At 40.3% G+C, this 24041-nt stretch overlaps 1 protein-coding gene across 1 annotated transcript in view; it reads left to right on the forward strand.

Annotated features, from left to right (window-relative positions):
• Positions 1 to 22948, forward strand: part of CHST9 (carbohydrate sulfotransferase 9) — a gene marked incomplete at its 3' end in the record, with an annotated part of 85019 nt that extends 62071 nt beyond the window's left edge. The window contains exons 2-3 of the mRNA XM_081996632.1: positions 6577 to 6614; positions 21851 to 22948. Coding sequence (XP_081852758.1) covers positions 6577 to 6614; positions 21851 to 22948 — 1136 coding nt within the window. The remainder of the gene's footprint in view (positions 1 to 6576; positions 6615 to 21850) is intronic.
• Between the last annotated feature and the right edge of the window lie 1093 nt (positions 22949 to 24041).

Raw genomic sequence — 24041 nt, forward strand, 5'->3', positions numbered from 1 at the left:
GTTTTCCTTCAGCAGAAAAAAATCAGGGTCAGCCATCCCTCATTTAACACATATTGAGAACCTTGATATAGGAAACTGCAGTGGACCAGCTGATGGGTGGAAACAGCTTCTTATGTGTCAAAGCCGAGAAACCTATTTTGTGGAAGATAACTGCATAAGCAATTGAGCTTAATACTGGAGTGTAGTAAAAAAGGCATTTTAGCAGATTATGTGACCCATCCTCTAGACGATCATGATATAAAGCACTATACCTAGCGAGCAACATAAAAGTGGAGGCTGGTGATCCATGTGATCCAAGTGGAAAAGCAGTGGCCCTTGCAGAATGAGAACTGAGGAAGTTTCTACCTTATGATTTGGATCACATTGTGGTAGAGTTTGAGGAAATGCATCTGCTAAGCCATAATTAACTGATCTTTGCCAGCCTAATTGCAGATGAGCAGGAATCCATGATGTGCTCCATTCAGTTCCTTAAGAGAGTAGGAATCTGAAAAAGTCATGCAGTAGTTAGATAAAAAAGAAAAAGTATTTCAAGCTGTAAAACAAAATTAAAACAAACTATTCTTGTTGTTAGATACAGGATGAATGCCAAATAGGCATTGAAAATATACACGACATTCATCTGGAAACCAAATATGCTGTCTGGCATGTTTCCATTATCTCAAATCTTCCATCCTTAAAGGAAAAAGGTGACAAATTTTTGCTTTCCCTTTTCCCAGATATATAAAGCACAATCTTTCAGAAGAAAACTGGCAAACAAGCCTGCCTAACAAATCTGTTAGCAGGCATCCTGGCAGTTCTGTGTCATTTGAAAATATTTACCAATACTGATGAAGCAGAGGGCAGGTAAAACTCAAATTTTTTGTTAACTTGTATTCTAACATCTCCTTACCGTAAGTACAGCTACACACTGTTAGTCAATGCAGAAATTAGTCCAGGAATGGATTTGAATTACAACCCCCCACCTCCTTTTTGCGCACAACAGAATTAATGAAGGAGGGCCCTCAGTCCTATTAAGACTGTTTCTTTGTCAGTCCGGTTTTTTTCTTCCTTTGGGGTTTCTTCTTGTTAGGACTTTGTTAGGTGGAACCTGAATGGTGTATGTTAATCAACACAAGACATTTGGCTACTTGAGCTTTCGTAAATGTTTAGTTTCCCAGGGTCCTTTGAACCTCCAAGGGAACAGTTCTGCATCCTTATTAGAGACTGACAATTAAAGGTCTGTTTTCATATCAAAAGTAATCACGAAAAATTAGCTAGGGAGACCTTGGAATGCTGTGAGAGTTTCAGTGGTTTGAGATGGCCAACTTTCCTTCATTTGCTTCAATCAGTATCAACTTGGGTTTCTTTTTATGTTTCCTACTGCCAGGGCAACTTATGAGTTGGCGTTGTGACAACTGAGAAGGATTATGCAATACTGTGAAGATGTGATTAATACATTTTAGGCCACTATAATCATATTCAGCTGCATAATTGTCACAGAGGTGCAAAAGTAAGCTAAACTAGTTTTTGAAGGCAATGCTATAAATGAGCAGTTTCAGTTTTCTGAATTCTTTGTTAGAAGAAGGAGGAAAATGCTATGCACCTCTGCAGGAGCTGTGTTGCCTACAGATCTCAGAGATTCTGTGGATAATTTATAGGAAATTTATGGTTCTGTCCTAAATATTTTAATCTTTGTGTGCCAAGTTACAGGCTTTCACACAACATAATCTGTTAGTGCCACACCTTCCCAGTTATAAGTCCAAAAAACAAATCTGAGTGTTTCTTCCTCAGGCTCTGGTGCCATGGGAAATTGCTGCAGAAGTTTGTCATGAACAAGTACTTTGGTTTCCTTTCACTTCTTAGAATCTGCTTTGGTAGGTTAGGAAACCAGTAAAGAAAGTGGGGTGGAACATAACCAAATAGGTTGCATATGTTTTTATTTATGTCTATAAAAATAAAGTAGAATCCAAAGCTGTTAGTGTTTCTGTCACGAACTGGAAAAACAAAATTAAACTGGTATTAGAATATCAAATTCCCTCTTCAAAACTGATTTTTTAGTAGTGCCATTCCCACTTGCAGTTAAGTGAATATGGCTGTTTCAGAGCAAGGCTGGGGGGCCCGTTTGCCCCCTGGGATTCTCCCCACTTTTCTCAGTCTGCATGGAAACTCTCAGACACTTGGGAACAGGGAGGCAGAGCCAGAATTTCTGTTCATTCCCTGCCTTGCTGCCGTGACACAAATATTAGTAGGATTATCTGAAGACGTAAGGAAACAAACTTTTTATTCCAAAGCCTTAATTTTATTGATGTTGATGATGGTTGCTTAAAGTATAAATTGGGATTTGATTTTTGGGAGGAAAAAAAGAAATTAAAAAAAAAATCTTTTGTTGCTAGGACTTGTAGCAGTCACGTCACATAAATTGGCAGATCTGTGTATTTAAGGGATTTTACACTCTAATTAAATGCAGTAGTAGTCTTTTGCCTTTTGAAATGAAACCTTTTTTTTCTTCTGCTACAAACTTAGAGAACAAACATGCTGTCAAAATTCTTAATGTATCCAACTATTTGAACATAAGAAACAGCATCAAGCTGTTATTTGTTCTGTTGGAGTGTACTCATATTTCCAATCTGAATCTTTTGTACCTGATGATCTTAATTATATTTGAGCTGGAAAGAGTTTAACATTAAAAGGAATTACAGCAGATTAATCTGTAAACCTGCAAAACTATCACATTCTTTTGTATGGAGGTAAGCAGGGCATAGTGTGCATAATTACGTTTTGTTCTCTGTGTAGGTTGTGTGTGTAAGGTTGAGGAGTCGGCGTTGCAATTCCTCGTGACGGCATCAATTATGGCATGCTCTCGTGTCTTGCAGTGGTCAGTTACATTAGAAAACATACATTATTCCTCTCAGTAATCTTCCTTGTAGTAAGAACAAGGAAGCAGAAAAAATTTTAAAACTCAACTTGCCCTGGAAACAGGAATTAGTATACTAATTGCCGTATGAAAATACAGCAAAATCTTTCAAGAGTGCTTGCTCTAAGATTTTTTTTCTAACATGATATAGCTTGAGGTCAACCCAAGAAGGCCTTTTATCTCAACCATCCAAAACCACATGAAAGTTTTTTTTTACACTTTTTGCAACTGGAAAGTCAAAATAAAATTACTAAAAATGAATTGGAGGAGGTCTGTTTCTCCAGTCGTGATGGAAAAATATCATTGGAATCTAGCTGCACCAGTTTAGCCTCAGTTAGAGCAGCAGGAGAGCAGAGCCTCAGCAAATAAGAATCATAGTTTGTACTAGTAAATACATCTTTTGACTCAAAGTATCAGTGAAGTGTAGTTGTCTATGATTAAAGCCTTTTCACTTGCTTGTATTTTCAAGGCGGGTCAGATGACGCTATTGAGCCCATTTGGGAACAATTTGCCAGATGAGAGGTAGAAAAAAGAAGTTTCAGGAGAAATAAAGAAGAAGAACAAGCCATTCACATGCAGTATGAGTTGCAGAAGATGTGTCCCTTGGACTACACCAGCTACCTGCTGGCAGCTTCCATATAAATTTCCAGATGGCGATAGATTTCCCAGTTAGTTTGATGTTCATGTATCCGTTCATCTTGCATAATAAGCTGCTACCTCATCGCAGTGGCTCTGGAAAAACTGTCGTAAATTTTGAGTTTAGCATGTGTAGGTCTACTGGTAATGAAACTCCTGGCACCTGCATTTCATGAGACTAACGCAGGTGTTGCCCATGGGACTGGCTGACATGTTCTGACAGTTCTGGTTTTATCAGTGTCCCATTGCCTCGTGTCCTTTAAATTTGGAGCGCTCTCTCTAGTGATTTTTCTTGAATCCCTCTAGTAAATGCTTATAGTCATCACAAGTCATCACAAGGCACCTAAAGAGAAACATCAATCTCAAAACTGAGGGTGCCATAAATAAAACACAGATGAGAGACTAGTCACGGTAAGAGAATTCTGGGGATTTAAAAAAAAAAAAAAAGCAAGCAGAACAAACAAAATTCTGGTTACTTTCAACGATGAAGCCTTCTACTGCCCTGCTGTTAGCCATCAGCTGCAAATTGAACTCCCTTTCGGTGCTGTAGGTGTTGTCACGGTGTATCATTCTTGTGCCTTTTAAAATAATTTCTTTTTTAAAGCTGAATTCTGGAGGGACATTTTTATTCAATAGTTTCTGGTTTTGAAAGAATCTCTCTTTTTAACTTGATGATGATCTATTAGCAGTGAGAAAGAGGGAAGGAAGAGACTGTTCTAGTCAAGCTAAGAAAGAAGGTGTTGTTTCATGTGTTCATGGTTTTTCACTGCCTTTTGTAGCTTTTCTCCTAAAATTAAAGTACAGTACACATCAGGACCTTGCAGGCTTCCCCATATAATGGTGCCAATGTATTTCCACCCTAATTTGCAGCATCTCTGTTATTACAGACATTGGCCCCTTCCGAGCACAGCTGCTGACTATGCCAAATTCACGTAGTTGTTCTGTGATGAGGACAAGGATCATCTAGCGAATAAATGGAGAACACAGTGTTCAATTTGCTGGTGACCTTGAATTTGATCTCTCTTCTATCCTTAACAGCCTAGTCAATCTCTGTCCTGTTTAACCCATGTCATCATTACAGACACTTTGGCAACTGCCTTTTCCTTGCTACTATGGTATTTAAATCACCAAAAGAAAGAACTAGGAGTGAACAAGGAGATAACTACTGTAAATTCTTCACCTTTTTCTCAGCAGTGTCAGGAAGGACCACAAAGGTCTTTCCAAGTCTTTCTGTTCATTTTTTATAATTGTCTGAGGTAGAAACCACACGTTTGATTGATAATGCAATTTGCATCTCGAGGCATCACTGGAAATACAATGGCATGAAAGGCTACTCTGGCAGAGCGCACTTTTCCCCCTGGGCTGACTTTAGAAACTCATTGATGTCACTTCCTTCCTCAGTCAGCAAGTGAATTTTCACTAATTCTCAAGACCAGCTGTCCATGCTGTCAACAGAAAGTTATTAAAATTCCTTTAAAGTGAATCAAAATAGCCTAAAAACAAATGTACTGGGAAACAGGAAAGCATCAGTATTCAAAGTCCACAAACCTTTGAGCAAAATAGTGTTGATCTAACCAGAGATTTCAAACACACTGCTTTCCTAGCAACTTGTGTATCATTAGAGAATGCTAAAAACACATACTCCTTTAATCTTCTATTATCAACAATCTATTTGGTTAAAATGTTAGTTACAAGAATAAATTCTCCCAAAGATGAACTAAGTGAAAAAGGGAATACATTTTGAGAAGTCTCCCCTAAATGATAGTTGAGTTTTTGTGGGTTTGTTTTTGCCAAAAAAGCGTAATTTTTATATTTAGCAAATAAGACACAACACAAGCATGCAGGAAATAATTATCACAAGAGACAATTTTATAATATAGCCTCAAGTGGTTATCTGAATTATCTAAAATCCTTTCCTTGAGAAGAGGAGTATTCTCATGGACAAGTAGGGAGGATCATTTTCTTTTAGTTAATAGAGTTTCTATGCTGTATTTTAACACTTAAAATATCCTTACCTCATTTTAAAAATTCTATCTTGTGTCAGACATACCAGTACGAAGAAAGTTCTGTTGAAATGGAGTATCGTTTCCAGTGCTGGATGAGGCAGCCACCCGTGCTAGGCAGAAAGAAGCTCCCCTGACAGTTAGTAGTGATACTGACAGGTTGTAAACTGTGTCCCATCATTATTACTTTTAAAAGAACATACTCTGGGTACATGTAGCCCAGCTGGATAGGTACAGGTGTGAAATTCCTGACTTTCCCCAATACATGTGGATGGTGTCCAGTAGCAAAGGGAGGGTAATTGATACCAGCTGCCCTTTTGACAACTAGTGCATGGGAACAGTAAATGAGGCAAAATTACTGTCCCTTTTTGATCTAAAAGGAAAGAATAGGTTTGAGGTGTCATTGCTGCTAGGGTCCCAGCTGGCTGTAGAGAAGCAAAGTCTAGGCTTCGATCATGTCCTCAGGAGTACACTGAAGGACACTGCAGAAGGCAAGAATAAGGAAGCAAGGCCATAATTCAACTTGCCATTTTGTGGATATTATCAGGATAGAATTTCTCCCTTGAGCCAGCTGGTGCCTAACCTCAGTCTTGACACCGGCACGCAATTTTATTTTAGGGTAATGGCAGAAGCTGCTTTTCCCCTGCAGTGGACAAATCCTGAGCTGGATGCTACTAGCCTCTCAAGCACGTATACATGCAGCAGTACATCTCACAACATTAAGATGCTTCATAGCACATATTTGAAATTTGTTGTCTTTCGCTTTGAATGTTGTAATTCCTTGTGGAGTTCCAGGTTAGCAAGGTTGGCTACCTATCTCAATCTTACTTTTATCACATCTTGACCAAGAGGAGCTTGTGTTCTTTTACTTCAGGTGGATTTAATTTTGAAGTTTCAAGTCATTTGTACATGCTAAATTCTATTTCTTAATTATAAGATTTGATTATTTCTTTTGCTCAGTTCACTTGTTCTGTACGTACATGATCCTATTCATTAAAATATTTACAAACTAATTATTTTCTTTCTCTTTTCTTTCTCTTTCAGAGTCTGGAGAAAAATTACGACAACAGATAATTAATCAGGTACTTTGACACTTTCATACTTTTTGTTACTTAATTTTTCATGTAGAAGAATTGTAGCAATTACAAAGAGGATAACTTCACAGGGCAGGCTAGTATTAGCTACATAAGTATGTTAAAGACCACATATCAGACAACTGCCTATCTCTGAGGTGTGTCAAATTCACAGGAGTAGCCATCATTTTTATTGAAACCTAAGATTTGCCATTTAAGCAACTCAGTTCATCTACTTTTTAATGTGTTGATGGCAACGACAAAGTCTGGAGGTAGTTTGTTCATTGGCAATAAATTTTGTGGCACAGAATTATTCTTTTTTTTTTAAAAGAAAAAGTACTATTTCTTCTGTTTGCTAATATTCCTTTTAAAAAACAGAAAGCTATCAATATGAAATACATGCACAGCACATGTAAGCAGTGTCTTTCAATGTTGTTTAGGTTTTCGTTTCTGCCATGAATTTTCACTGAGGCTTCACTTAACTGTGTCATTGCTTGTGTAGGCGTTTTCTGTCTTTATTACTGTATCAGTTATAAGTAATTATTTAGAAAAAAAACTTTATATATTGCAACTTAGCATTTCAGCATCAGAAAAAGGATATAGAAAGTATACTGAAAAAAATTTTCCCCTAACCAGAAAGAGAGGAGGAAACACAGAGTCTGCTTTCCTGAATTACATCCTGTTCCGGATTGAAAGGACCTGACTTGTACAGAAGCTTTGTGTTGCTTCTCATTCTCAGCTTCTTGTCCTCTTACTGACCGCTGTTATCCAGATGGCATATAAATGGGTGTCATCTGTACTGCTCGTGAGATTTATTTTGAAATGTCATTTAAAAAGCAGTCGTTAAAACTTTCGTATTCCAGCAATTACCCTCCCTTAAGTAATCTTCTTTTCAAGCTATAAATTGAGACACTTGCATTATTACATCACTGTTCTCTGTGAATTGATCATCTAGGTGGAGGACTAACCTGTCAGGTGACCGACCACCTAAAGCAGCCTGGTTTGTGTCTAACAGCAATTCCCCTGCCATGGCAGAGCATGGCATGGATGTCACTGTGTCACTTCCAGTGGCCTGAACTGGCACCGCTCCTGACTGAGTAAAGCTCTTGCGGGTCTGGAAGCTTATGGGAAACCTGGTCTTAAGACACCAAATAAGAGCCAGAGTTTTTTACCATCAGTGTTGTTACAACCTTCCCGTTATCTTGAGTAACTGATGAGTGAACATATTTAGCCCAGAATATAGTGTTACATAAGCAAAGGAAAATCTTTGTGTTTTCTAAGTAAGTGTAGAAATTTTTTGAAACTTAATGGAAGTTCTGTGCTTTGACTGAGAGTTTATATCCTAAAACAAGCCTAATTAACTTTTAAAAACTAAACTGCATTTGAAAATTAATCTGAAATATCTTGCAAAACCACTTTGGGGAGTCCTTATTGACCAGAAGGGGGGGCAGTTGTATTTTTAAAACAACTTGAGGCTATACTGACAGGGCTGTGAATGGCTGATAGGAGACCTAATTCTGCACACTTTCTGTGTGACAAAATCAGCTCTGTGGATGACATTGCCCTTTTCTGAGGAAGAGCATAGTGTGATAAAAAGGACATTTGTCACAGTTGCAAAAGATGGATTAGGTAACTCTACTTTGTGTATCCAGTCTTGGTCTTTTCCTGCATGCCACTGCCTTGCCCTCCTCGAATTGCTCACCTGCTCTGTCCCTCTGCAGTTAACTTAAGATCATCTAATTTTGCAGGAAAATTGCATTGTCTTGATATGAGGAAGGTGTATCTAAATAAAGCTGTAAAAAAATTAATTTGGGGACAAATGGTAGACACTCACTTTTAAATGGATACTAGTGAAGCTTGTGATGGCCCATTCCATACTAACTTCCTTTAGACCTACAAGAAATGAAAGAATGTTTCAAATGAGAAATCAACTTCATTTTCAAGTCTATCATTCAGGGCACAATTGCAGTGTCACTGCATATTTGATTTGTAGAAATATTACTTCAATAAAAAGATTTGAACTTGGGCTGATCCTAATGGAATGTCTCCTATGGAAGGTTTCTTTTTATTTTCAGTTCTGAACTTGAAATTTTATATGAGGGTCAAATACTTCTCTGGCTTAAGATCCTATAGTCCCCTTTAAGTCAGTGCAACATCACTGAGTTAAACTGGCTGCCAGAAATTTAAGTGAAGGAGAAGTGGCTCTGTAAAAGACAAGGGATATGACAACTTGACAGGAGCGGGAGTGCAAAGCGGCAAAGAGCAGGAAATGTCTTGTAGAGGTAACTGAAACAGAGAGGGGATGGGGAAAGGATAAGGCTGCTGTCCTGGTGATCTCCTGCTAGTAAACCCCTCGCTATCTCTGGGGATCTGGGACCTTACACATCTTGAAGACCATTGTTGTTTCTGTGTGGTTTTTAGCTCTTTCTAAAGCCTGAGCAAAGTTTGGTGATAGATAAAACACCAAGGTAGTATCTGCTTCCAAAAACCTTTAACTACAGCTACCATCTTCACTGCCTCTTGTTCCCTTTGATCATAAGGTGTTTCCTGGTTTTCCTTAAGTACCGTTTTTGTCATTTATGTATATAGGTATGCATGTGTGTTTAACAGCAGCAGTCATCTACCACTCTGCCTGAGCAGAGGCATCCAGAAATGGTGTGCACTCTGCTTTTCAGTGCCTGTTTTTAACTACCTTTGTAACTTCAGCAGAAATCCTGGCACTGATGTACAGCCTGATTAGCTGTAGCATATTAACTACTGCTAAGGGAAAGGCAAGGCAACAAGAACAAACCTTGTGCTTCTAACTGTGTAACAGCCTTGTAAAAGCACATTACAGACCGCCAATCAAAATGTGTCTGAAGGCAATCATTTATGTTTCATCCTTACCACTCAGATTTGTCTGTGTTGTGGTCTTAATGTGTACTCCTACGTGTGGTTTTGCGCAGTGCCTCTCAGAAGCTCTGAAGGACTAAGAAGAATGTGCACTACTTGCATTTAGAAGCTGAAGTTGTTTGCATAGACTTTTGGTTTAAAATCCCAGCTGTGTTTGAGCTCAGAACTGAGCCTGTCACTTCTGCAGTGAAGCTGCAGATTGGGTCAGGAGGCTGATGAGAGTGCTCCACAATATCTGTCCCACTGTTTTGTCCCTGAGGACCTCTTTCCTCAGTGCAGACTCTCTTGCAGTGGTGTATCCATGTCAGTCCCTTAACACCTCTGTCAGGGAGCATTTCCCTTTCTGCACATAGGGTTGGGAAACAGTAATACAGAAAGGACTGTGATGAAGCAATGTACTTGCTAGAGCTAGGGTTGGACAGGGATAACTGCAGCTCTGATGTACTGTCAGTACACCTTCTGCCAAAGTAAAGGGTTGAAAGAAAACTCAAACCTCTATTGAATGACAATGTAAGTTTATTGCACAGACCATGCTGGGGAATAACTTAGGCACAGACCTGAGGTGTGCTTCAGGTATGCACATGATATAATAAACCTATATTAATATGAGTGAAAACTTCACAGTTGAGTCCAAACTCCTTGGTTTTCCTTCATCCTCTCACACGACCTAGCTAGGAAAGGTTTGGTCCATGTATGCTAGCTTCCAAGTGCTGTTCCTTTGAGGTTATCTAATAGGTACATCCCTTGCTCCTATTTTCCCAGTTTGGGGTCATGTTCCTCAGTGTTACTTACTTTGTTCCCTCAAAATTAGGAATTTGAAAATCTTCAAGAGAGCTAATGCATTTAGCCCACTAAACAAAACTGAACTATTATTTCACTTTCCATTTAACCAGTGTTAATCAGAAATTAGGAATCACAATATTCACATGGGGTAGACAATTATTATCTTTCCTTGTTTTGCAGACATGGAAAAATGAAGTGTGAAGGTCAAGGGACTTGCTCAAAGTTACAAAACCAAATACTGGTTCTGGCTGGTGCACCTACCCTTAACCACAGTGCCATTCTTTCTCATCATTCCTCTGCTTCAAGGAGGGATCTTGCTTGAAGTAGTTAGTGTTTGGATGGCACACTGATCATCTGTGGCACTACTTGCAGATTAATGCATACCAAGTGGATAGCTAAAAAACTGCTACAGAATAAACTAGGGTATGTACTTTCGCCTACGACAAACATGAGTTAGTCCCCTTCACTGTAAATAGGGTATTCTACCTTTCAGTCAGTGTGAGGAGGAGCTGTGCAGTGGATAACCCCCTTTGTAAATTCACAGCCTATTTTGTCCCACAGTAATTTATGAACACAATCAGTTCTCAAGTATTAATATTTTTTTGTAAAATTGAACACTTTGTTTAAAAGTGTATGAATGTAGGCAAACAGATTTGATATATTTGCCAACCTAGAATGCATTATACATTTCTATTTATTTTTTATTTACCAATGAAGTAATCTAATTTGAATGAAATGCTAATTGTGATTGAGGGGAAAATGCTTTGAGACCTCTAGAGATTTTACTGTCTCTTCCAAAGCAATTTGCGGGAAATTGAATTCTTCATGCCTGAATATACATTAATGTTCTTCAGCTGAACCTAGTTTCATTTGAAACTTTTCTTACCATTTCTAAAAGAGCAAGATGTCTCATTTATGCTGGAAGATAAGTGTGTTTACCTGCAGACAAGATAGAAATGGTTTCTGTTTACCAGCAAATAATCCCTGTGGATCTTACCATAGCCACTAATGTGAGAAATACTGCCATGTGTGCAGCAGCACAGCATTACATTACAGGCTTCTCTTCTCCAAGGGGATGGCAGGTTTTGTGGGAAGGAGTACAGTTGTTTATCATCTCTACTTTTACATCTCGCGGGTTGTAAATGCCCTGGGTGCCTTAGGGAAACCTGTCCGGTCACACTGCCAGGCCATCTCCCTCTCAGTCCTCCTGCAGTAACGTTTGAAGCCAGGGACAATTTTAGCCAATTTGACACAGTTATAAGAGAGAGCTCAGCGAAGTGAAGGGTGGTGGCTGGTCAAAGGAGAAATTTTGTCCTTTCTGGGGAAAAGGCAGTCAGTGGTATCCCAGCTCCATATCCATTTCAGGAGAGGGCAGAGGGCTGGCCGGCAAGCACGAATGCAGGTGGTGAGCCACCGCATTGCCCACTGCTGACAGTTGGGTGCAGGCAGGAATGGGAAGTGATGGCCAGGGAAAGGTGGAATGGGGAAATGTGAAATCCCTCCAAAATTAGGCCACCACTTGTCTTGCCACTTGTAAGAACATCTTGTTGAACAGCTTGTCTGTAGCTTGACATTTGCAGCAGAAGTAATTCCTTTAAAGTAATTGGGGAAAGGATTTGGTACCCAACTTGAAGACTTTTTGGTTTAGAATCACATTGTTTGCCCATATAACATATGCTCTTTGCCCTATTTTTAGTCCAAATATCGTAATGGGCATCCAAGCTCTACATTTGGCTACTCAGAACAAATACCTAAGCAACTTTTTATTTAAGTAACTATATCTTCACCGTAATTCGGGGGGGGCAGGTTTGGAAGGAAACCAGCTCAAGTCCAGATCTGTGACAACCTCCGCTCATTCATCACCTCCCGGTGGAGGCAGCTGAGCCTTGTGGGCTTGTTCCTCTGTGGGTACAGGTGTGCCCTGGTGTTGGCAGGACTGATCCAACCCAGGTACTTCTTTTCTCAGTGTGGTGGAAACCCAGAAACAGCCATGTCACCGGGAAAGCTCACGCCTGCCAGATTGGACTGCATGAGGTACAGGTGTGCCAGGAGGTCTTCTTGACATGGTGTTGGGATATCTGTGAAAAGTCAGTGATTCCCTGAAATAGGGAGGTCCAGGTTCATTTTCTTCCTGCACCCAAGGAGATTCAGGCCTACAGCTTCTGCTGCCTGCAAGACCCGTGTTATATCCCTTCTGTATATAAAAGTGAACTAGGGACAGAAGCTTATCTAATGTCTGGCGGTTACAGCACTCCCTGGAAGAGGAGAGCCAGGGTTTCAGTCCCAGCCTGCAGGGTTAGTGAACCTCCAGGGTTAATGCCCAGCACTTAGGTCACCCTCCCAGGAAATATGTCTACTCATGCAGACTGGGCAATGGGGACTGAGTCTCCCCTGTGCAGGGTAGGTGTTGATCAGCAAGCGTCATGACATGGTCCCTAATACCTCTGGATGAAAAGAAGTTGGCATCTAGCCTCAGGCATCAGCCCTTGTCTTTAGGGAAGAAAATAGATGTTGTTTAAAATATTAAATGTGCTCAAAATGCCTGCCTGGCTTGAGTTGTGAACATACATGAGGCATTACTTATTTTCCTCTTCATAAAATGACTGCGTATATGAATTACCATGTACTTGGAAGTAACAGTTTTGAGAATTGCATTTGTCAACAGAAGGAACTGTTTAGATTACTTGACTTGCTTCTGTGCTTTAAGTTATGAAAAAGTAAGCACATTAATATTATTTAATGAACTCAAATAAGAGACTATATATATGGAGATTACCTGAAAGTGTCATCTTCAGATTGAAACTCGTGTATACATGTAGTAAACCCACCAGTCAGTAGAACCTGAGAGTCTTTTTCTAATATTATTCTTCATTAAACGAGTATTGTGTGCTTAGTTTGAGTCTATTTTGAGTTTCAGGTTGCTTAAGCTGCTTTGCTATGACATTGTTCTGTACAGAAATAAGAGTGAGTGCTGATAAATATCTCTGGCCACTGACTGCAATGGCTGACTTACTTAGGTTTTATTAACAGAGTATATACACAGAGGAGGAGGACTGAGCTCAGAATTAAATGCTATTTGAACATACTGGTTTCCTGTGCCCAAAATGAGTGCAACTGCATAGGAAGGAGGTTGGGCTTTAGCCAAGTGTTAAGTGGCCTATGATCTGAAAGTTGCCTTTTATTACCAGTGCATCTTAGCTACACATCTAGCGACAAGCACTCCATGCAAACTGGGTGCAGGTTCCATCCAAACACAAGCTGTCTGGGCTGCAGTGCCTCTATGCTTATTTACAAGTCTGTAAGTTATACTGCAAAGAACCAGCCCCATGAAACTGTTGTTAGAAAGCTAAAGAAGTAATATCATCATTGCACTATCCAGAAGCCAATTTATCATTACCATCGATCAACCCTGACAATGATTTCTTTATTAGCAATAAGGGAATGGGGTGCTTGTTTTTATTTTCATTACTTGGTTGCAGTTGTCTTGGTGAATTTTTAATCTGTCATGCAAACTTAATTAGTTTCTTATAACAATAGCATCTTTATTGGTACATTTTCTATAAACTATGCCTTGATCTTTCTCATCCTTCCCATTTTGAGTATGCTTTGAAGAAACCAAACGTTTTGACTGTGAGGGAAGAAACAAGAGGGAGTTAACTCCAAATTTGAACAAGAATTGGCAAGTAAAATTTGAGATTAATTTCCTTCATCCAAGTTGCTGACCATATGAATCAGCTTGTGGAAGTGGCTCATGCAGACTGTCTTGCCTCATTAACATGGGTGACTTCGTGCTCTGGATTGATGTTCTTCTTTCAGATTTTTCCACACCAGCTCATTCCCTGACACTTGGCCACACCGCATAAAAAAAAATCTCTTTCCTTCTGTCCTTTTATTCTTCACTTGCTTTGTCTGTGCCCTTGCACAGACTCCGAGTCACCCTGCAGTGAGATGCTGAGCTTTCTGCTAACAGATTCAAGGGGCAATAGTCACTTGTTCACAAAGATGTGTTTTGAAAAGCAGCATTTAAAATTACTGGTATCTGTTAATTAAAATTTACCTGCCATATTTTTTTTTTCTTATTATGATAACTTGATCTCATTTGTGTCTGGCTTCACGTTCACAAGTACCTCCCTTGACCTAGTTGTATTTCAGCTACAAACTATAAAGTTTGCTTCTTTGCCTCTGCTTGAAGCTCTGAGCACCTCGTATACTCTTTTTTTTTTCTCCCCAACTCATTTAGTCATCTTAGAGATGTGTGGTACAAGCACATGTGTTTTAGGGATACATACCTCATAGGAAAATGTGGTGTCTGTTATAGTAAGGTTTTGCCTGTCAGGACTGATGGCTCCACATACAAAATACTCCTAGATCTTAATCCAGAAGAAAGATAAGCTTGCTGCTATTTTGTGTTCAGGAACTTCAGTGGCAGAAAGTACTATGAAAGTATAAAGCACAAAGTTTCGTTCTTCCTTTTCCATGATGGAATTGTGTATGAACCACAAGGTATCTCTGGCAGAAATACCTCTGCTAAACTTGTACTGTTCAGAAGGAATACATATATCAACTCTGGGTTGTGATGAAAGTAGCAGTGGTGATTTGCCCCAAATAAATTAGATAAGCCAAAACGTCATTATTCCACTGGGAGGTGAGGAGTTAGTGGTGCCTATCTCTGGAGTAGCTTGTTTTAAGCACAAGTGATGAATCAGGAGGTTTATCTCCACTGCACAGAAGGTGAAACATCTCATCAGCAAATATTTCCTGTCACTTGTGGCCAGCCTGGGTAGTCTCTGCATTGTGAGCTCCTGTAGGGATTTGTTTAGCTCACTAACATTACACTACACAGCTGCTATGATATGAGAAAGTTTTGAGCATATTTGCATGTTAGCTCAGGTAGCATCGTAGTAGAGGAGTCTGGCCATTCTGAATTACACTTTGCAAGTAGTCTTATAGCACAAAAAAGTTAAGCGTAATCCCTACTTTTGGCAGGCTTAAGAAAACTTGCACATACATGTATAAGTATAGTTCTACATGTTTTTAGAGTTAAAGCGAGGTAGTAATAGCTCCAGGCTTCACTGGCTTGCTGAAGATAGGAGCCACGCAAACTTTTCCTCATATTTCAACTACATATCAATTCTGAACTATCTGCCACGATTGTGAACTTCTACTGAATACATCCCTCTAACTGTGCCCAGTTATGTGGAAAACTTGGTATTTTAAGACAATGAGGTTTAGGCTGAAACTATATATTACCTTTTCAAAGACTCACACGTACCTACAATTCAAGTAGGAGGATGTTTCTTTTATAGTCCTCCAGTATTCAAGCTGCCTTCATCTAAATACCCAAATTAAGAAACTGATTTCCATGAGTTCCCTGATCAATAAGGAATCAGAGAGCGAATCAGAAAATGTATCTTGTCTCAGAAGAGCCTTTCTCTGCCTGTTTTCTACAGAGAGATCCCAGGGTCCTGAAATTATGTGGTCATTATAACACAATGCCCACAATAAGAAGCAGTGTAAAGAAATACACTTATACGGTGAAATAAAGTATCTAGTGCTCTCAGTTCATGCTGAACTTTGGCACTGCCTGAGCAGGTCTAGTACCAAAGGTCTGGGATGTAAATGAAGATACAATATACTCCAAGCGTGTATTTCAAACTCCTGTCATCTCATCATTGAGGAGCCTTTACTTCTTATTGTGGATAAGTTTCTGTGAGTATGTACTGCAAACCCCCTGCCTGGATTGATCAGAAAACACAGATACTCTGTCCTTTTAAATAATTGTTTTTTGTAAGTTTTATCTGGGAAAAAATATTTCAACCTGCTTTTGTCTTAAGGAATTAAGTTTTTACCATCTTTGGATACCCATGTGTTTGCAGAGCACCCGTATTAGCTATTTAGTATAATAGTGCTGAGAGGGTCCTCAGGGCACTCAAACACTCAAGTGCAAGCCACAGTGAAAAGCAGAGCACAGTAGGCTCACAGGTGATTCATGCCATTGCTACTAAGAAGCATCTTAAAGGACTATTCCAGGAAGCATGTTTTAGGACAGAAGACATATTAGCTAGATGTTGAGAAACAAACCATACATTACTGATACTTACAATGTAGTTACTTGGCAGCACAGAAAAGCACAATAAACCAGAATATTTCTTTCCTCCACTCTTCTTTGTCCTATGTTTTATGTTGGGCTCACTTAATTTTATTGTTAGTAAAAATGAAAATCCAGCACTAAAGCATTTAGGAAACCATTGTGGTTTAACCCCAGCCAGCAACTAAGACCCACACAGCCACTCCCTCACTTCCCTTACAGTGAGAAGGGGGAGAGAATCAGAGCAAAAGTGAGAAAACTCGTGGGTTGAGATAAAGACAGTTTAATAGGTAAAGCAGAAGCCGTGCACGCAAGCAAAGCAAAACAAGGAATTCATTCACCACTTCCCATCGTCAGACAGGTGTTCAGCCATCTCCAGGAAAGCAGGGCTCCATCACAAGTAACGGTTACTTGGGAAGACAAACGCCATCACTCTGAATGTCCCTCCTTTCCTTCCTCTTCCCCCAGGCTTTATAGGCTGAGCATGTTGTCATATGGTATGGAATATCCCTTTGGTCAGTTGGGGTCAGCTGTCCCAGCTGTGTCCCCTCCCAACTTCTTGTGCACCCTCAGGCTACTCGCTGGTGGGGTGGTGTGAGAAGCAGAAAAAATCTTGACTCTGTGTAAGCACTGCTCAGCAATAACAAAAACATCCCTGTATTATCAACACTGTTTCCAGCACAAATCCACAACGCAGCCCCATACTAGCTACCATGAAGAAAATTAACTCTATCCCAGCCAAAACCAGCATATTCTGCACCCCTTATTCCATACCATTTATGTCATGCTCAGGTACCACACTATCCAATACATCCTCATTAACTACCACCACCCTTCCCATCCTTTGATATAATACACAGATAGAATTCCCTTAGCCTATGGACCACCCTTGTAACATGTCCAGAAGTGTCCACAAAATGTCCATTGCGTTCCTTCTAGTCCATGACTTGGGGCTCGGTCTGTTATAGTGGTCACTCAGGACAGGAGAGTTGGTGTGTTGCGTGGAGTTACCAGGCACTGTCTGCACCGCAAGCCATTAAATCTTGGTAAATCAGCCCTGGAATATCATCCTTTCTAATACATCATTATCATTTTGCATGGTGGGTTGCTCTAATTGCAAACTGTCTAGATGAGATCCCACCTGTGCATTGTAAAACCATCACAAAGCATAATTGGATGAGTCTTAACCATTCCTGGCAGTAGACAATCTCTTCTACCCCAGTGGCTTGTGAAAGTATTAAAGGAAAGGACAGCTTCAATGTGTGTAAAAGAAGGTATTGACTACTTATTTTTACAGTGAGAAGAAGTCCTTCTGTGGGTGGGAGAAGAGCAGGAAATCTCCGGTAATAAAAATGTCCAAAAAATCCTTTGTTTCAGCAGCTTCACTGAGTTGTCTGCCAGTAACCAAACACCACACTAACACTCTGTTAAATTCCTTTTTCCCTTGTATTTAAACTGATTTTTAAATCTGTCTTCAGTTCCTGCCTAGTTAAAGGGAGACAGAGGCTATGTGCATACTCTTCTAAATTAGACTCATGACGATTTCTTAACTTTCTTCTAAATGTGTTAATGCAAACAGAAAAAGGCACTCTGCATAATGACTGGCAAGGGTGCAACGCTTCACTCGATTTTAATTCTCAGATGAAATGCTGTAGGTTGTCAGCACGTCTCAAGGACAACCTTGCATCTATCCAAGGTGCCCATGGAGTTCATCTCCATGCCAGGCAGGTAGCTGCCAAACTTAGCTGCTCTTTAGAAAGCCATGAATGTCCATCCCTGTACTCGGACACTTGGCTCAAAGAGTTGGTAACGACTGTTTTCATGGGAAGATCTGGATCCAGAGTTAGTGACTGATACGGGATTACCTGCGTACTGCCTGTTATTGGTGTATGTTCAGGCGTTTTCCACAATAATGGTGCTCAGCAACTTGTGGGTTGGACTGTTAGGAATGTAAATGTAATGTACAAGAGATTTTTTAAAAATGTTTATTGCTTTTGCAAGTTTCTTATTTTACTGTTCCTGGTGTGAAAAAAAAAATCAACATAACATGGAGATGTTCAGATCTTTAAAGTGTCATAAAATGGACATCAAAAAGTCACTGTCACCAAGAGGAAGCCAAAGAAAGCACCTCACTTTGTGTAAGCCTAGTATCATAAAACATTAAAATCCCTTTAGAGTGTGTGGCTTTCAGATCTCTCGTGCACGTAAGAGTCGTAGCAGCTAAATACACCAGACTGTCAGGTAGACAGTCTTAAGAAATATGGCACTATCTATTCAACAATTTCTGTTAGTTTCACAAGAAAACTTTCTACTTAAATATTTCTCATCAAAGTAAAGTTTGATTCATCCCTTCATTCATCTCACCTTTACTAGCTACTAACCTAGTTGCTCAGGCAAGTGTATAGGAAGGTTTGATATCGGTTTTTTGGGGTTTTTTTAGTTGGAAAACTTCCATGGCAATGTAAGAGCCCTTTATGCCTTTGAAAATTATCACTATCCATTCCCATTCTTATAATATATAAGATATAAGAAGTTACAGCCAGCATTTACTGCAAGCACACTATCCCTTCCGGAGCTTATAATAACAGGTATTAGCCAATACTGTTGTATTCACTATGGGATATGTGTCTCAATGAGAAGGGGAAGTGGAGAGGGGAAGCAACTAATAGTATTTTACATATTGAGATAATTTTTTTGTCCTCAGAACTTCCTGTGTCATTGGTTTTCCCCTAGGTCTTTCTTTTTTTTTTTTTTTTTTTTTTCCTGTTTGGGCCTTTTTTTTGCCTGATAGATTTTTTTCTTCTTTTGCCTCATCTTGCCTGGAGGGAGCCCCTTTCAAGTGACTCCCACTGAGCATATGTTGTTACTTTAGGGTGTTACCTGAGATTTCTCTGAATAGTTCTGCCTATCCTTCTCTGAAGTCTTTAATCCCACAAAAAATACTTCAGTAGTGATACCTACAGCTGCACTCACAGTTTCTGAGACTAAGATCAAATCCTCTTCTGGTATCTCCTTGGATTGTCCCCTGAGGTTGGTCCTGATCCCAGGCAGACTGTTCAAAATGGAACAAAATCAAGAACACACACCTTTCAGTCTGTCCATTTCCCTCCTGGCCTGGTGGGTACGAGGCATCTTCCACTATTCAGGATGGCAGGCTGAATTCAGAAGGCTGAACTTTCCTCTGAGCTGTAGGGCTCATTTTAGTGGCTTTAGTTTGAAATTCAGATGGTTTAAGTGTCTTTACACTGAAATATCTACTGAAATAGACTGCTAAATTCAGATTACATACCACAGGAAGTCATGAGGTACTGCTACTCTCTCTTGAATTTTCTCTGCATTGAGGAACACCAGTACAGTCACATATGACTGGAGACTGTCTTCTAAATTATAAAATTCCCTAGAACCGCACCAATGAGTTTACTTTAGCACTGTAGTATAACTTTGTTCCTACTTCTGTTGAGCCCGGTATTGTGTGGCTGATTTCTGTGTATCCCATACCTTCCATTTTTACCTTTTGAAGTTCCAGGTTTTCCTTTTAAAGTCAAAACATTTAATTTATTTGCAAGTCTGTGGTTCTGCGGTAGCACTTGTAAATCGCCATTCACTGTGATGCTGAAATTCCCATTAGGCTCATAGTTATCCCCTGTTTTACTACCTGTACTACCTTCTGTTATTACACATCAGCTATGCTTCTGAATTCTTTCCATCCTAGGGCAAAACGGATAAATCTCTACATGTGTTTCTTTTGTTTTAAAGAATGAAATATTAGACAACAGAATTTAAAAAATAGATTATATTAGAAGAACAGACCAGGACAAACTGAAAGAATTCAAGTATCCTTTTGCATCTCTAAAAACATGGACAGGCACTCTCTCATACATGTACAAGTCTTGCATGGCTCTCTTCTTTTATTTGCTTTCACCAATACAAAAATCTCTTTAAGCAGTTCAGTGAAAACAAAGACCTGATCGTCAGGGGGTTGCAGCAACACAGAATAGCCTGATCCCCCGGTTTTGTTTTTGTCATTGAAAATTATTGCACTGCAAGATAGGCTAGCTTTTCTTGTAACTGCTTGTTTTTCTGTAGGCTTTATTTCAAACTGGAATTCAAATTGTATTCCATGCATTACCATTTCTTACATTATTCCTCTGAATTTTTAACAGGCTTATTTGAGTTGGCCTATGAACTTTCCCATCCCCCCAAATCCACACTTACGATCTGCCAGTCCACAAATCAACTTCCCAGTAAATGTTTAATCAGTTTATGGCAGAAGAGTCTTTTTATGTAGGTTTCCAAAAAAGTTAGACTTATGAAATCAGGCAGTCTGTGCATGTGTGTCCATCTACCCATTTGGCTATCTGGTATTTTCAACAGGATGTTTAAAAATGTGTTGACCAGCATCCCCACTCTCCAGAAGTGTAATGAATATAGGCAGCTGTATAGAAGTCCTAATACAGCAGGCTTGCCAACTGAAAGCAGGAAAGCTCTACAAGCCTTAGTAGACACATGAGAATCCACTTGGGAATGAGAGAGCAGAAATGCCCAAACTGCAAGAAACTCTTCAGTTAACTCACATGGTACATGACCCTGGCAAATTTGACGGCAAAAGGCAGATCCGAGCTTTGCCATTTCTGCAGCTTGTGGATTGCACAGTGGCTGGGGACATCAGAAGATATGTTTGGGAGGAAAGTCTCATCTTTTCACATTCTTTGCAGGGTCACTAGTTGATGTTTAGTTAGTTGATGTCATTAATGTTGATGTTTAAGTCAGTCAGATGGAATAGGCTCTAAAGGCACCTATTTTGCTTTATCAGCTGTGAAAGCAGCTGGCTCAGGTGCAGGCATCTGTGTTGCAAACACCTGTATGCGCATGCAGTCCAATGCATCCCACTCCCATGACCTATATGCAGGGGGACAGGAATAGGACCTTTTTGGAGGGAGGATTTTGTCTGTCACAATGCCCAGCTCAAACCCACTGATGTCAGCTATTTGGGAGCCCTGGGTTCGTCCCCTGCCACCACTGGGGGGCAAAGCCTGCTCCAAGCCACAGCAGTGGAAGCAGATCCAGCGGCTGTTGACGTGACTGTGCCAGTGCGCTCCAGAGAGCCGTTAGTGGCCGTGCAACTCAGCCAGTGCTGTCACAGCGGAAAATGTCTTTGGTAGAGAAAAGTGCCTGGCCACCCCTACCAGGGCTATCAGCCTCCCTGCATGAACCTCTCCTCATTTCTTAAAAGGTGTGGCTTAAGCTATTTAGTTTTGTAGGAAGGCCTACAGTGCTCTAACATGTAAGCTTCAGAAGAGTGTATTTCAGTAATTAGCCCAGCTTCTTGCTAAATTAGACGTATCGATCAAGTGGTTCAGAAGAGAATTTGTAGCACTAAACGTGGCTTGGCCATGAGCATGCACCACCATCGTTGCTGTTGTAATGTGAACGGGCTGGCCTGTCGCTGCGTTGTAAGCTCTGCTCCTTTCCATGTTTGCAGGATTTCACACTCCCACCTGTGGGGACACCGAGGAGAGCAGCATGGAGCAGGAGCGTTCCTCCTGGCCTCAGTAAGCACAAGATGGCCATCTCGGGCAGCAGGCACTGGCGGGGCAAGGCTGACCCTTTCGGTGTGGTGGCTGCCTCCTTGCTGAGCCAACTGTCTGACCAGCAGAAGATGAGCGAGTCACCTTTCAGCCGGTTCGGAGGGGTGTATTTACCTCCTGCGCTCCACCCTTTAAACAAGACGTTAGTCAAGGGTGGCAAGTGGAAGGACGTGGATAGCGCCCAGGAAAAGCGCAGGTCCTTCCTGCATGACTTCTGTAAGAAATACAACAGCAGAAAGAAGCTGAGAACCCACCTCATGCACCTGGTGTCAAGAATTTACGTGGAGGACAGGCACAAGATCCTGTACTGCGAAGTGCCAAAAGCAGGCTGCTCCAATTGGAAAAGGGTCCTCATGGTGCTCAATGGACTTGCTGCTTCAGCTCACAACATCTCCCATGACGATGTGCACTATGGAAAGCATCTAAGGAAACTGGACAGTTATGACCTAAAAGGGATATATACACGCTTGAACACATACACCAAGACTATATTTGTACGTGATCCTATGGAAAGACTGGTATCTGCCTTCAGAGATAAGTTTGAACATTCAAACAGCTACTACCATCCAGTATTTGGGAAGGCAATAATTAAGAAGTATAGACACAATGCAAACAAAGAGGCATTGAAAACAGGATCGGGAGTTAAATTCAAGGAGTTTATCCAATATTTGTTAGATTCCCAACGCCCAGTAGGAATGGACATTCATTGGGAGCAAGTCAGTAAGCTCTGCTATCCCTGCCTCATCACCTATGATTTTATAGGGAAGTTTGAAACCCTGGAAGAAGATGCGAACTACTTTTTGCAGCTGGTAGGTGCTCCAGCCGAGCTAAAGTTTCCTAAATTCAAAGACAGACATTCTTCTGATGAGAGAACAAGTGCAGAAGTAGTGAGGCAATACTTAAAGGAATTGTCCAAGGAGGAGAGACAGCTGACCTACGACTTCTATTACTTGGATTACTTAATGTTCAATTATACATCACCAATTGTATAGCACCAGAATAGCTTCAGGCTTCTATTAGATATTTATCATTTTGGGATTCAAAACAACTACTTTGATATTAGTCCTAAAAGGAAACAAAGTTACTGCTAAGTGGAGTTGTCTTGGCTTAGTGGGGATTCTATAAGCTAGAGTGACATCAATTGACATTAAATTATAGGAGAATGCACCAAAAAAGACCTGTAAGCAGCATAAATTGCACTAAAATGTCTGAAAAAGCTGCTTTTACTGTTATGGATTATACTGTGGAAGTGGTAGTGCAGCCAGCTGTTGCATTAGCTTACCTAATGTTCTTTTAATGGTTTAAGAAAAAAGTATTCAGAGTAGCATGATTCTTTTTCGGTGTGTCTGCTTTAGAAATTGTTTTTGAAACTATTTTCGAATGTATTTTTTACTTTGTCACTTATTAATAAAGAAGCATTGGCTAATTTTCTAAAATGTTTGCATCATTCTCAGTTGCAAGGCTTGGTTGGTTGATTACCATCAGACTGTCACTGGTTTTAAACCTGGTTGGTTTTTATTGAAGGATGCTCTCAAATATAAATGCATAAAACTACAAATAACACAGCAGCTCAACTGTTGAGCAGAGTAAGTTTGGGTAAGCCTGCGATCTGAAGTCACAGTCCACTACCCATTTTGATTGATGCACTAGATTTGACAAACATGACCCTCCTTTCAGAGAACTGTCACATACATTAAAATTAACATTTTAATTTATACAGGAGTCAACCATCATGCATGCTGGGGTCCCAATATTCAAGATAGTCTTCATCTTTAGTGGTAGGGCAAAGTCTTAGCATGGTAGTTATGGTACATTACATTATAAAGTCTGTACTGAGAAGCAACTTCATTGCAACCTCTGTGACTGCTTTTGGTCTGCCAGCGTGCGATCATCAGTCTAGCTCCGGCCAATTTGTTGCACAGAAGGTGTGTATGCCCATTACCTCCTGAAGCCATGGACTTGTTTTGTTCCTAGATCTTCCTGAAGTCACCAGTGTCTTGCTGTCCTTCCTGCCTTGTCAGCAGCCAGCAAACCCCAAGGTGGGATGGATGCTGCCCTGTTACGTTTTGGGATGGGTTATTGGTG

Source organism: Phaethon aethereus (assembly GCF_964289735.1).
Source record: "Phaethon aethereus genome assembly, chromosome: 2".
Classification (NCBI taxonomy): domain Eukaryota; kingdom Metazoa; phylum Chordata; class Aves; order Phaethontiformes; family Phaethontidae; genus Phaethon; species Phaethon aethereus.